The sequence below is a fragment of the Pungitius pungitius genome, chromosome 5 (assembly GCF_949316345.1).
Source record: "Pungitius pungitius chromosome 5, fPunPun2.1, whole genome shotgun sequence".
Taxonomy (NCBI): domain Eukaryota; kingdom Metazoa; phylum Chordata; class Actinopteri; order Perciformes; family Gasterosteidae; genus Pungitius; species Pungitius pungitius.
In genome coordinates, this window is record NC_084904.1 from 12333886 (window position 1) to 12347584 (window position 13699).

The following is a 13699-nucleotide window of genomic DNA, read 5'->3' on the forward strand; positions in this document are numbered from 1 at the left end:
CCAGCTGTCACTTGCTTATGTCATCCCTATTCTGAGCTCTTATGAGTGTGAGAGTGTGTGTTGTGTGCTTCAGTGCTTGTGTGTGTGTGTATGTCACTATGTGATCTCAGGTAGCCACAACTGGTTTCAATTACGCAGCAAACTTTGACCTTGTGTAACCAAGCAGGGAAGCAAGCTATTGAGAGCGAGAGAGAGAGAGAGCGGGACGGAGAGAGAGAGGGAGGGAGAGAGGGAAGGGGAGAGAGAGAGGGAGGGAGAGAGAGAGGGAGAGAGAGGGAGGAAGAGGGAGCGAGAGAGGGAGAGAGAGAGGGAGGGAGAGGGAGGGAGAGGGAGCGCAGCAGAGAGGCGGCGGTCAATTCAAAGATGTTGAGATTGAAAACAGTTTTTCAATCAGTGAAGACTAAACCTACTGTACAGGTCATACTTAAAACCTTCTAAAATCACACCTGAGGGGCAACGCTTCCAGCGATGGTGACTTACCCTTTTTCGGGGGGGTCCTCTTTCATCGTCTTTCTGGCCCCGCCCTGCTCCGCCTCCTGTTCGTCCCTGCCGCCCCCCTTTGCCCTCTCCGACCGGAGGTCTGATGGTCATCCTGATTTCAGGTGGACAAATGTAGTTCTCAAGGTTCTTGGGGGGCTTCTTGGTGCGCTTGGTGGTCTGAATCTTCAGCTTTAGACTTCCTTCCTGGAAACTTGCTTCCTTGATAGAGAACTCCTGTTCCTCCAGTAGCCCCTCCCCCTGTTCTTCTGGGCCCTCCCCTTCACTTGTGGCACCGTTAATCACATCATCACTGCGCGCCAAGCCGATGGCCACTGCCCCTTCCTGTGCCCCTTCATTCGGCCCCACCCTGCCTCCCTGTAACTCCGCCTCTTTGGGTCGGGCCAAGCCAACCAGATCCCTTGGCTCCATCCACGCTCCCGCCAGTGCCAGTCAGGATTGGAGAAGCTGTGGCAGCTAGCCAATAGGAAGATAGAGAACAGTAGTCTGTCGGGCGGGTTGGTTGTTGTGAGTCAGCTACTGGGGTTGGGTTGGGTGTCCCACCGGAACACAACGAAGCCAGGGACAGTCTGCAGAGAAGCAGGTGAACGATACCATTAGGAAAAGAAAGTCCACACAGCTTCCATGCCAGTGCTACCTCAACATCACCAGCTGCCTGTTACGTGTTTAGAAAAACACACAAGCTCATCACACAGCTATGGGGGAATGCTGTAGCGGTCTTATTTGCATTTTCTACCTTGAATAAACGGCCTCCCTTTCAGATCGGAAGCCCAGTGCAGCAGACACTAGAGTGATCAGTGCAAAATAAATGTCTCTTTGCTGAAGTAAGCCCGAGGACACGAGACAGGAAAAATGAAAGGAGCTGACTTCTGTTTTCTTTTCTTTTCACCAGAGAAGGAGGGAGGGAGTCCCACATGGGGAGAAGGGAAGGCAGCAGAGAAAGGCGAGAGGAATCTAAATTCTTTCCCCAGATGTGGTTTACGAGCTGGTCTGGAAAAACCTGAATCTGAACTGTTTTACACATGCATGCAGTGGCATTAATACACACATGCATTAACATTCCATGCGCATTACTACACAAACACATGACAGGGTTGCAGAGTGCACTTTTGCACTGCTGCTATTTCTGCTGTCTAGTGACAATCTTGTGGTAACCATTTCTTACCAGGATTCGGGTTTTCCTTTTTGGATCATTGCACGTGCCATGCGCAGATATATACTACATACTTACGGTGCATCAACACACACACACACACACACACACATACATGTGTGTACCTACACAGTCGTACTTACACACAGGCATATAAACAGAAAGCAACCAAAACAAACACTGGACTACACTTCTCACTGTAGCTCCAGGGAATCCCATCAGTCAATATGACATGAAGCATGACTGAGCTGAAAGTGGGGAATGCCGTCTCACACACTGAGCCCGACCGCCACCATTCGCACTGACGCGAAACCCCGGACTAGACCACCACCCGCGCACATTACTCAACTAAAAGCTTACTGCAGACTTACAGTGTTTACTAACCTGAGAGCACAAAAGGTTTACACTATATACTGAGAATTACACACCTCCTACACTGCGCTAATACACACTGACATTCTGAAGGAAGACGCGTGTGTGCGTATGTGTGTTTTCTGTGTGTGCACTCTAGTACCAGCCCTCACTACTGTACCAACAGCTGATCCCCATCATAATACCCAACAGGCCACGCAGCACATGCTCACAGTCCATCCATCTAGCTACGCCCGCTTATCCCTTAAGAGGGTCCCAGCTGACCATTGGGCAAGAGGCGAGGTACAGGACAGGTCGCCGGTCAGTCACAAGGCACATGTGAAAATAAATGTAGAATGGCAAAATAACCATTGGGTTTAAACCCAGATCCTTCACGTTGTGAGGTATAAGCATTAAATACTGTACCACCATGCTGCCCCGTGCTTACAGTGTGATGGAATAATCACAATTATTCAATGAAAGTCTGCAGGTAAACAGTGTCCAACCCTGAGGTCAAACTCAATGGTTAGTATTTTTTCTTCTGGATTTGCTAGATTAAGTAAAAAAGGCTTGTTTCTACTAAACCCTCTCCTTTAGCCGTACAGATTTTCCATCTGAAACCACAAAGCTGACTCATAAGTGTTATTGATGGAGGTTCGGGTAACCCCACGGCGGTTAAGAATGAAAAGGATTTAAAGGACCAACAGTGGTTCTGCATGTTTAAGCATGTGAGCTTCAAGTCACTTATACGGTGCGACATTTCCCAAAACATACTTTTTCAGATTGTTTAAACTTTACTGCTAGTCATTCATTAAATGCAATAGCAAAATTAACTTGATTCTTTGGGTCTGCTTATTTTTTATGTTATAGTCACAATCAATTTCCACCAAAACGTTTTAAAATCCTTCAAAATAGTGAGATACATCAACCAGTAACACTGACACACAAACAGATGAGGCTGACCAGATAGTTCTCGTACCCCATTAAGACCAGTAGAAACCTCTGGTTGCCTAGAAGTTGGAAAATCAGTCCAGAAGTGCTGTTGTGTGTAGACAATCAAATGGGTTATAAAATGCAAAACCACCACTATGGACCCTCAGTAACTTTTTCAGTATCCATGAGTTTTTCAGGGATAAAAAAAGATAAAGAGTCCAGACTCAGTCCCAACTTGATCGTACAGTGCCACATGACAATGTGCCTCCCAGTCCCTAATGTCAGTTTAGTGACTCGCTCTCATGGCATGTGTGAAAGCCACCCTGTCTGTCATATGACAGAGGACAATGACAGGAAAAAAAGAGACAGCTGCCAACTACAATATCACAAACACACACCCAATAGAAACCACTCCACTTTGGGCGGTGCTCTTAAGACTCAGTGCCCCCTCACGAATATAAGTCAGTTCGACAACAAAATGGTGTCATACACTCTTCATTCTGGGCCATTACAGTATAAACCACTTAGCTGGGTCGTATTCCTCCTCCCTGCCGGCTGCTCGCTGCCCGATGCTCTGGTAGTTCTCTGTTACTGGCAGACAGGCTGCGAGTTTATGTAAGTCTGACCCCTCTTCGGGCCTCATGGGCCTAGCCTGAGCCTCACTGTCTCCTCTCTCTCTTACACACACACACACACACACCTCGACTAGCCTCACACAGCAGGGTGATTGTGAGAGGCCAGACTCGCTGCATATATAGCTTTATTATGTTCTAAAAACTACCAGCGCTAAACAGCTTCCCCCTCAAAAAGCATAAGGTCATCGGCTGTGCTGGATGCAGGAGGCTGTGGGACGTCCCTCCTCTATGTTACCTTGCCCTTTGAAAACAATTACGATGAAGCATCAATAATGGAATACAGATGGACGCAGCATAGACGGTACGCGATACAGACAAAACAGGGGAAGACGGAGTCTGTGTGAGTGAGAAACAGAGTGAGAGGGAGATGGCAGCAGAAACACAACCTTTTAAGGCTGCATACCCAGCAGCCCAGTGCCTGAGGTGGACTCAAAAATAGCTCGTACACACTAGCCGACAGATGCGCACTCTCACACACACACACACACAGGCACACACGGGCTCACACATTTAAACATCCAAAAGCACACCAAACGCCCGTGTGATTGCACAAGGTGAAGAGTCTCTTTTGCTCTTTTCCTTTCCTTTGATGTGAGAGTGCGGTAGAGGCTCTGCCATCCCTGGCTGGAGATGTGTATCGCGAGGGGATGATGAACATTGTCGGCCTGCCATTTTCATTTTTCATTTATCTCTTTTTCTCTTCGATTCCAGGCCTCGCGTGAATGGGGCAATCACGTAAACCAATGTTTCTAGAAGGATCCAATCTTTGGTTGGGGACATATCAAAAGGAATGGCCCCAGCCTTCTAATACATCCAAATCCACTGGGCGCAGGCATGACTTTTCAAACTGGTAGTCTTCTGCCTCCCAGCAGAGTGCAGTGAGCGAAGCCATTATTTCACCCTGTCCACATCAAAGAGCGTATTCAGTATATATATTTTTTTCTTAAGTGAACACTAGGATTTTGCAAATCTGAATAAAACCCTTTCCGAGCTAAGGAAGGATGGCACAAGCATGTGTTCAGCTAGAAGGACAATCATAAAGGACCATGTGTGGGACAGCCGTAATAGAAAATGATGGCCTTGCAGGCGCACTGTGCGGTCCCACATGCACACACTCCTCTGGGTGAGCCATATGCCGGGTAGCACTAAAAACCATCCTCACCTACCTAACTACTCGGCAGAAGCAGATAAATGTTAAACCATTTTAAATGCAGCAGAAGCCACAAAATGGCTGTCAGCAAAAACACCTCCCCTTCTCCCCAACTGTCTTCCTCCTTCCCTTCACCTCACCCCCTCCCCAAACCTCTGTTCTCTCCCCTCTTCTCCGTGCTACCTCTTTCCTTCACCTACCTCTCCCTCCCTCCCTCCCTCTTTCTCTGCACTCTGCCAAGAGGAGCTCCAGTGCTGGTATTCTGTTAAGAAAGCCTGCCAACAGTTAGATTTGTCCTTGGATCCTGTTCACATCCCCCCCCCTCCCTCTCTCTCTCTCTGTGATCCTACCTCGACCCGAGGTATTCGAACCTATGGGGATCCACCTTAGCCATTTCCCGGGAATTAATTTAAAGGCGCTATGGGCATCTCATTACCTGATATTGGGTTTCATAGTCTGCTTGATGCTTTTACACCACAAAAACGGACAAAGTTTCAACTGCCTCGGACCTGTTAAAGAGACAAGATCGATGGGTCTGTCCGGGAGTGAAATGGCCTCGATCATCAATCCCTCGACGCTTTACAGCTTGTCACACACTTCTCTAATCGCCTTTTCTCCTGCCCTTGTTCTTCGTTTTTAAGCAGTGCTCTTTTCCACACCGTCATTTTCCGGAGCGTTTTTTTCACACTTTCCCTCACTCAGCTGGGCTTCTCCATTTATCTACTGGTGCTGTGGTGGTGGCTGGAGGATTTTTGGGGGCTGCTGATAACGGTGGCGTTCCGTCATTCACTTTTTTTCTCCCTCTATCATCTGTTTCCACACAGCCGGAGCATCACCAAAATGTCTGACCCCCCACGTGAAAGTGATTAGCTATTGATAAATGTAAGCAGAGTGGAGGAGCGCTGGCTTCCATCACGCCCACTGCGTGCAATTTGTATGTATGCTGGAATCTCTGTACTCATGCTACAGTGGCATGTGTGGACTTTGTCCTACAAATGAAAAACAACCCTCAAATGAAATGCAAAGTGAGGAATGAAACACACACCCCTCACACCACTGAGTAAGCTTCACACAGCACGGGCCCCCGGAGTCGTCCCTCTCCAGCGTCTACGTCTAAGTACATCCTTTCCAACCGCAAACATTTCAAACTATGCAATAGGACACATATATGACGCAGGCCAAGAAAAGGAGAAACAACCATCAGCTCTCTGCACGGCACAGACTGTGATCCTGTGTGATAAAGATGCAGGATGCTGAACTAAGTGTTAACAGCAGCGGTCGAGCTGCTCCTCCATCAGCGTGTAGTGGACACTTCACCCCGTTGACCCAAATAGCTGTTTTATCTTACTGCCATCTAATGACCGAGGTGTTACGCACGCAGGCCGAGTGGCACAGCGCTGTTTTGGGCGGCCTGTGTCTACGTGCGTGAACGTGCGCGTGGTGCGCGTTGAGTATGTGCACGCGTGCGCGTGTGCGGTCGGAATTCGTTGGCATGTAACTACAAGCGATTCCACATATTCCACGTCAATTAGACAATAACTAATGGCAGAGGTGCAGCATACTGTTATACTGTTATAAAAATATACTTAGGTTCAGATAACATGTTAAAAAAGAAAAAAGAAAAAGAGGAGCATGAAAAGCAGACACAAATCAGCCGCGAGCATTTGTAAAGACATGGGACACGTTTATAGGAAAGGTGTATGCAGGTGTGGAATGTGGCGAGTCCACCGGCACGACTTACCCATTTCTAATGTTGTTGTCACACACTCGGCTCTTGGGTGTAAATAATTTATCAAGATCATTTACAATCCTTTGAGACGCGTTTTACACACGCGACGGATGGGATGACAGCCTCCCGGGGAGCTGTCAAACGGTGCCGGAATAAATGTAGGTAAATATTTTCTGACAGAAAACCCCGAGGAAAATGGCGTCAACGGTGCTTAGGAAAAAGGGGAAGGGGGAGAAAAAATCGAAAATAGGATTTTGCAGCCGACCTGATGACAGAAGATAGGTCGACACGCAGGGGAGGGGAAGGGGGGGGAATCCAATCGGAAACTTGGCGCTCGTGTCCAGTTGCTCGCGGAAATAAGGTGTTCAGAGGCTCGCGCAGATGGGCGCGTGCGACAGCGCGTCTCCCGGCGCCTTTTGCAGGATCGCAACTCACTCGGGGAAGCTGTACCGCGCCGAGGTCCCTCGCAAATCTGCTGCCCGCTCGGTAGGGGAGGAGGGAGGGAGGGGAGTAGGGCTATTACTGCAGTCAAAACAAGCCCGCATCCGACTACGAGCACAAATCCAGCGGGAAAAATGTCAGCGGCCAGACCGCGCTTTCATCCGCCAGTGCGGGACGCTGAGTGGCCGAGGCAGGAGACGGTGGTTTGGGTCGTTTACCCTCGCCGGTTGCATCGGATCAGGGTTCACTCTTTCTCTCTCTCCCTCTCTCTCTCTCTCTCTCTCTCTCTCTCTCTCTCTCTCTCTCGCTCTCTGTTCCTTCTTCTACGATCGGTGAGTGCCAGGTCCCGGAGCGTGGTGTCTGGTAGTGATCTCACCCAGCAGACTGAGAGCTCAGTGGCAGAGCACAGCAGAGGAGAGAGCCGAGGAGAGAGGAAAGGAGAGGAGAGGAGGAGCGACATCGCCTCCAGCTGGCCACCAAAACGCTCGGCGCGTCTCCCTTTGCAGCTTTCCACTAATTCCCTCGGCTTCCTCCGGTGGGACCCTAATACAAAGGGTGAAAGCAACATCTGGGCCTGCTGCTTTGACTGAGTCATTGCTGGAAGGGCTGAGTGAAGTTCTGCAAAGCGAATACTGATACATTCATACCTGTGTAGGCTGCAGAACTTCAGAGTGTGATATGAAATAATCCTATTAAACAAAACCATTTACTGGAGAAATGTAGACTAATTATAAATAATCAATTCTTTATGCCACTTTGCTCCAACCATAACATGACAACGGTCTAATATCGGAGAATATGTGTCTTCAGGCAGGAAATATACTCACTTAACTTTGGATTAAAGTTTCTATTCTAGTGAAGATAGCAGCACTCTGCAATTGACAGCCATTCATGAGTCATTCCTAAAAAGTTAATCAGATGTTTTACATGCTCAAGGATGTTTTTGATGTGAAACATTTTGCAAACTCGTGGGGTAACCTATATCACCACTGCCTTAATACAAAATTCTTTGCCCATAAACTGAAACTTCTCGGATGACTTGATATGATGTTATGTGACAGGGGCAGTAGTTCACTGGGACCAAAGTTGCCATAACACACTCTTGCTTCAAAAGAAGACTGGAAGTGCGTGTTTGCGGGGTTGAGTGGCTGAATAGCGGTGTGTGTGTGTGTGTGTGGGTGGGTGCATGTAGGTGCTGTGTGCTTTGGTGCTTTCCCCTTAGTATGTCAAATTACAGCAAGGTGGAAAACCCACACCAACCAAACCTGAACAAGGCACACTTTTCTCCACTACAGTCATTTACTGTCAGAAGTTGTGTTTATTTTTGTCTCAGTGCAAACCTTGGTTTTCCATGTATGGAAAACATCCTTTAATATTAACAAGTAATGCAAATGATGTCAGATGACCTTTCTCTCTTGGTGCCCCACAGTTACTAGCTGTTACTCATCTCCAGCGTGTGAGTGTGGGTGTGGATTTGCGTGTGCAGGCCCACGTGTAGAGCACTCAGTGGGAGGTATTTCATTAGCCGGGGTGGTATTTGTGATTTGGTCCTTAGTAGCATGTAAACACTCAGCATATTTCCAACTTAAAACGGATTGCAATGCCATCAGTGGTTTGAGTGTTGTTACTCTTCACTTCCCCTGCTGTGGCACATTGATTGGATTTATAAGCGTGTAATGCGTGGGTATATGTGTCTGCATACTGGCGTCTCTTTTGCATTGAAGTGTTTTCATAGCAGCAACTTTGTATTGCCCATTTCCTAATTGCTCAGAGCCAGTAGTGTTTCACTACATGCATGTGCTCGGGTGCATTTAATCTTTGTGAGGTCCAAATCCCATCTTTGTAGAAAGAAAAACAAATGATGATCTTTATTGCTCCGAGCTTTCAAAATAAATCTGGATAAAAAGAATAGGATTTAAACTGTGTTAAAAATTAATATTATGCTCACAATTATTGGAGATTGTAGGATTTTAGAGATAAATTCTACGACTGCACAAGAATGGAATAACAACCGTGTGTGTGTGTGTGTGTGTGTGTTTGTTCATATATATGTGTGTCTATTGATTTGGGATGTGTGCAAAAACACAAAGAGACCCCCGAGAGTGAGGGGTCAACAGCTGCTCCCCAACAGCCAATCAATGGCAGTGTATCAGTAAACATTACACATAGACACACTTACAAACACACACACGGCAAGATACAGACTGCACTCTGTTCTTGAATCTGTTGCCATGGATACAAGATACGTGGAGCCAAGAGGGAGCAGTTTTCCAGCTTAAACTGTAAATATTGAATTATTATGAAGAAAAAAGAGGCAGCAGAGCAGGGTAACGTTCCTGTCTGAATGATCCAAATATCTAGATAATCCTTTCATCTTTATTCACTGCTACAGGGAATCTGTTGCATCATTCATGTTCATCAATTTTAACATAGAAACATCAATCTGTCTTCCCAATCCGGCCATTTATCTAAATCTCTATTATACAGACTGAGAACTGGCCCCATTCCTTCATGTCTCCCTGCCTTTTTGTCTGGAACGTCCTCACTCGCTCCAGTGGGATGCAAAGTAAAAGCTTGATACTTAAAAGTGAATCTCATTCTAACCCCTCTCACAAAATGCTGAAGCTTTTATGTGGCAACAGTTCCTCTGTGGTTTTATAGACCGGGAGAATTGAGAAAAAGAAATGAAAAAAAATGGATTAACAATTAATGCTTTAGCAAGTGTTTTAAGTGGGGCCACTGGAGATAATGATTTAGAGAGGGAGAAAAGAGGTGCTCTGAAGGTGAATGTCAATAATTGCTTGACTGTCTTGTGAATAATACAAGCAGTGGAGTCAGCACAGCTGGAATAATGATAACACACTGGTATTTATAAGAAAGCTACAGCATTTGACTGCGCCGGGAGAGGCCGCGGCGAGAGTCAACGGGCTAACCTTGAGCTGACATTGCGAGAAGGAGAGACTCTCATTCAATCAAAGAAGGGGTTTCTCTCAGGGAGTCCACTAATCTCACAAGGCAGCAGAGGGTTCATCAGTGCCGAGAGACCCCTGGGACTGACAGAGGTAATGGGGTTAGCTGAGAGAGAGAGGGAGAGAGTGCGTTCATGTGTGTGTGTGTGTGTGTGTGTGTGTGTGTGTGCGTGTGTGTGTGTGTGCAGGACAAAAGGACGTTGCCGGCAGTCACACAGTAAAACCGTGCAAGGAACAAGCAATTGTGTTTGTGATAGCGGGCCCTTGTGTGTTGCAGGTACAGATGTGAGTAACGGTGCATATGTGTGTGCGTTTGTGCGTGTTTGTGTGTCAGAAGGAGCAAGGGCCATGCTGATAGAGTGAGAAGGTAATGGGACGTGTGACAAGGTTGATTACTGAGGCCTCAGCGATCTGGCCGGGTTAATGAAGTAAACGACTTCTTGGATAACACACTGCTCCTGATACACTCTGATAAACCAGAATGGCTTTTATTCTCCCTTATTTATCGACCTGCTGTTCCAATGAATACTGGAACACATATTTTTTCTATTTATGTCTCCAATTTTTTTTCCTCCTGTTCACCATCAATTACGACAAAAAAAGGCAGTTATCCACAACATACAGCAGCTCATTAAAACAGCTGCTCGGTACACATTGTACAGTCTTTCTAAAGGACTAAAGTGGCCACTTGCTGTTTGCACATGCAGTCCTACTTGCATATACTGTACATCGCTACACACACACACACTCACACAAACAAAGGGAGAGAAAAAGTTATTGGACGACTTTGTTCTCCATTTGGGGCTGAGATGGAGATTCTTCTAATGAGAGCGATAACGACATCTGAGAGGAAATCTAGACCACAACAGAAACATGAAGGCAGATGGGAGCTGAGACAACAACAAAGACAGCCCTACATGCAGTTGACTGCGGACTCCCTGCTGGCTCCGTCTACGTGAAGAGATGACACTGCGCCCATCCCCCTGCTACTTATAGGGACATTATCATAATGTTGTCCTTGTATGAGCCCAGCTATCAAGTGGCCTCATCTAGAAGTCCCCCACAAGCCTCTGTGGACGCTGATGTCGTAGGAAGACAATAGGGAGAAAAAATACAATTTATTACCTAATATTTATTCAAACTGACAGTTTTGGCGTCTAACAATGCAGCCCGGGCCTGACAACACCAATTTGATCTTTCTGTGCGTTGGTTGTAAACAAAAAGCAGCGAGGAAGATAACGGTCGTCCTTCTGTTTGTCCTTCTGCTTTTGTATGGTCCTGTCACTAAAGACATCTGCAAAGAGTAAACTGGAAACAGCAAAGTGAATCATTTTGTGCACTCTGAGTGGTTGCTGTCAGGAATTTGAGACATTTGGGTTCAATCTTGTCTTTAATGCTATACTATTAAGAGAAAACAAGCATCGTATTCAGAATTAAAGCGTCCATGATAAACATGGTAGTGAATAATTAGTTCTTCGAAGCAGATATTGTTTGTCACGACTTGTGTAAAGCTTCACACCTCAAACATCCACCCTATAACATCCTGTTGTGTTATAACTGTGCATGTGGTCAGATACAGCTGCATTTGTGTTGGTGTGTGTTCATGTGGGCCTATGTGAGAGTCAGAAACAGAAACAAAAAGGGAAAACTCCCTTGCTGAAAGAACATGGCCACAAGATCCTGTAAGAAAAACAGACACAGAGACTTCAGAGACAGCAGGTGTGTGATACGGGTCGCTGCAATAACGCTGAATCATTTTTTCACATACACATTCGGTTACTGTTACTTATTGAAATTCCTTTCCGATATATTGAACAAGTGAGGCATATATGAGGGTTTATAATAAGAAACAAAATGTCCAATGGAGCAATGAAAGAGAAAGAGAAGGTTGATGAGGTGAGGGTGTGCCGGGAACTGCAAGGTTGACGGTTCATACCCTGGCTCTTCCCATGTACCATGTCAAAGTGTCCCTGAACAAGACACCCAACCCCCAAAATGCTCCTTGCACCTTACAGCTGCACACTACTCCCACTGTGTGGGAAAGGTAAAAAAAAAAAGAGTAAAACCATTGGTTAAAAGTGCAATTTGAGTCGCTTTGGATGAAGCAAAAAGTCAGCTAAATTACATGTAATGTAATTATCAAATCTAAACCTTATTTGATGTGCTCTGGGCCAACTGGAGCTTTCTGCATTGTGATGTGGTATGTATGGCGGAAGTGGTGGATTAAACAAATCTCAAAGATGTCGGCGTGTGTGTGACAGAACTAATGTTAGATAGGGTCATGCAAAGAGGCAAAATGAAAATAAGGGACAAAACAAAGAAAACTGGCCAGATTATTACGGCCATACAGTGTTGAATTAAGTAGCCACATACCGCAAGCACACACAAACACACAAAAGGCCCCTGGCCTGAATATCTTATTTACTGTACATTGAGTGAACACTGTCCCGTCAGAAGCTGCCTCGGAGCAGCAGGATGTGGTGGTGCGACACGTCCTCGCTCAACAACACCCACTTCCTATGAGTTTGATAAACAGCCCTGTGGTTTCTCTCCTCCTGCCCGTCAAACAGAGGTAGGCCTAAACACGCACAAACACACACACCAGCTCGACAGCATCACCATCTGCTAATGTGACACATATAACCAGAGTGAGTTATTGAGCGTAATGTTACCCATGCTATCATGAGATTTACTGTGCAAAAACTGTGTAAACGCCTCCAGAATCACTTATGCCTCAATAACTCAGCTGCCGCTCCACGGGTCCACAGCCTCAGCGAGGGACTGAGAGGGATGAGGACAAGAATGCCCCCAAATCACAACAAGAATTAGGGGAGGAGATTAAGATGTCACATTTGTTTCAGAGTGAATGATTTAAGTTGGCCTGAGTTATGTCCGCCGCTGGACAGTTATCTTCCACATTAGAGCCGGCTGCGTGTCCCTAAAGGTTGATGATACAATGTCAGTAAAGATTTAGATTGCTGCTGAACTCTCTTCTTTTTTAAGCATGGTTGCATGGGCACATACGGTCCTGTCAGTCACATCTGGGAGCTGTCAGCATACAAATGTGCGAGTATCTGAAAGACTGAGGGGTGTATTACGCCTGCTGATCCCTCACACTCCTCTTGTCAAACTTAAACATAACATGAAGGTTGAAGTCAGTGAGAGCGACTAAGGGTTCATGTGGGTTTGCGTGCGCGTGTTTGAGGCAGGGGGGGTCAAAGAAGAGGAGCCGTACCTAATCCTGTGGGATGCGAGGGTATCTATGTGTATGGAGATAGGATGTAGAGATGTGTTCAGCGGTGCATGCATCACAAAACCTTCCCAACTGACAAAAGAAACTCTCAAGAGACCAAAGCCAAACTGGTATCTGCTATAAAAAAAGACAGGCAAACGGTCTGGAACATAAGTGCATATCGCATTATATTTAAAATGGTACAGATACGATTTGAGGTGCCATCGTTTTTTTGTTATTTAATTAAATACGGAATCATATGAAGGATTTTAAATATGCATATTTGTAGTGGCTAGTAATAACATTGAAAAAACCTACATCATATATTGTTTGCAACTTGATATAATATAACCCTGCTACATACGTTTGCCAAATTGTGAGGTTAAGAAATGATAAGAAAGCATTATGATTATTTATCGTAGCAGTAGTATTGGATTGGTTAATTCCATGTTAAAATCCTAATAAAGTTTTGTTAATAGCAATAATGCTCATGAGGTGAATACATAATAAATATGGCATATGGCATAAGTATATTTCGTGTTCTCGGTGTGTATTTGAACCGGCAGGTGGAGCTGTTGCGCTACACAAGACCTCCTTTAACCCGGAAA

General features: G+C 46.0%; 1 protein-coding gene across 2 annotated transcripts in view; it reads right to left on the reverse strand.

Annotated features, from left to right (window-relative positions):
* Positions 1–7289, reverse strand: part of setbp1 (SET binding protein 1) — a 31471-nt gene extending 24182 nt beyond the window's left edge. The window contains exons 1-2 of one of the 2 annotated variants that reach the window (XM_037481840.2): positions 6715–7289; positions 481–1067 (exon numbers count right to left, since the gene is read on the reverse strand). In XM_037481840.2, the coding sequence (XP_037337737.2) occupies positions 481–909 (429 nt within the window). In that variant the 5' untranslated portion in view covers positions 910–1067; positions 6715–7289. Of the gene's footprint in view, positions 1–480; positions 1068–6461 lie in introns of both variants that reach the window. The other variant, XM_037481839.2, reaches the window with a different exon arrangement.
* Positions 7290–13699: the final 6410 nt, after the last annotated feature.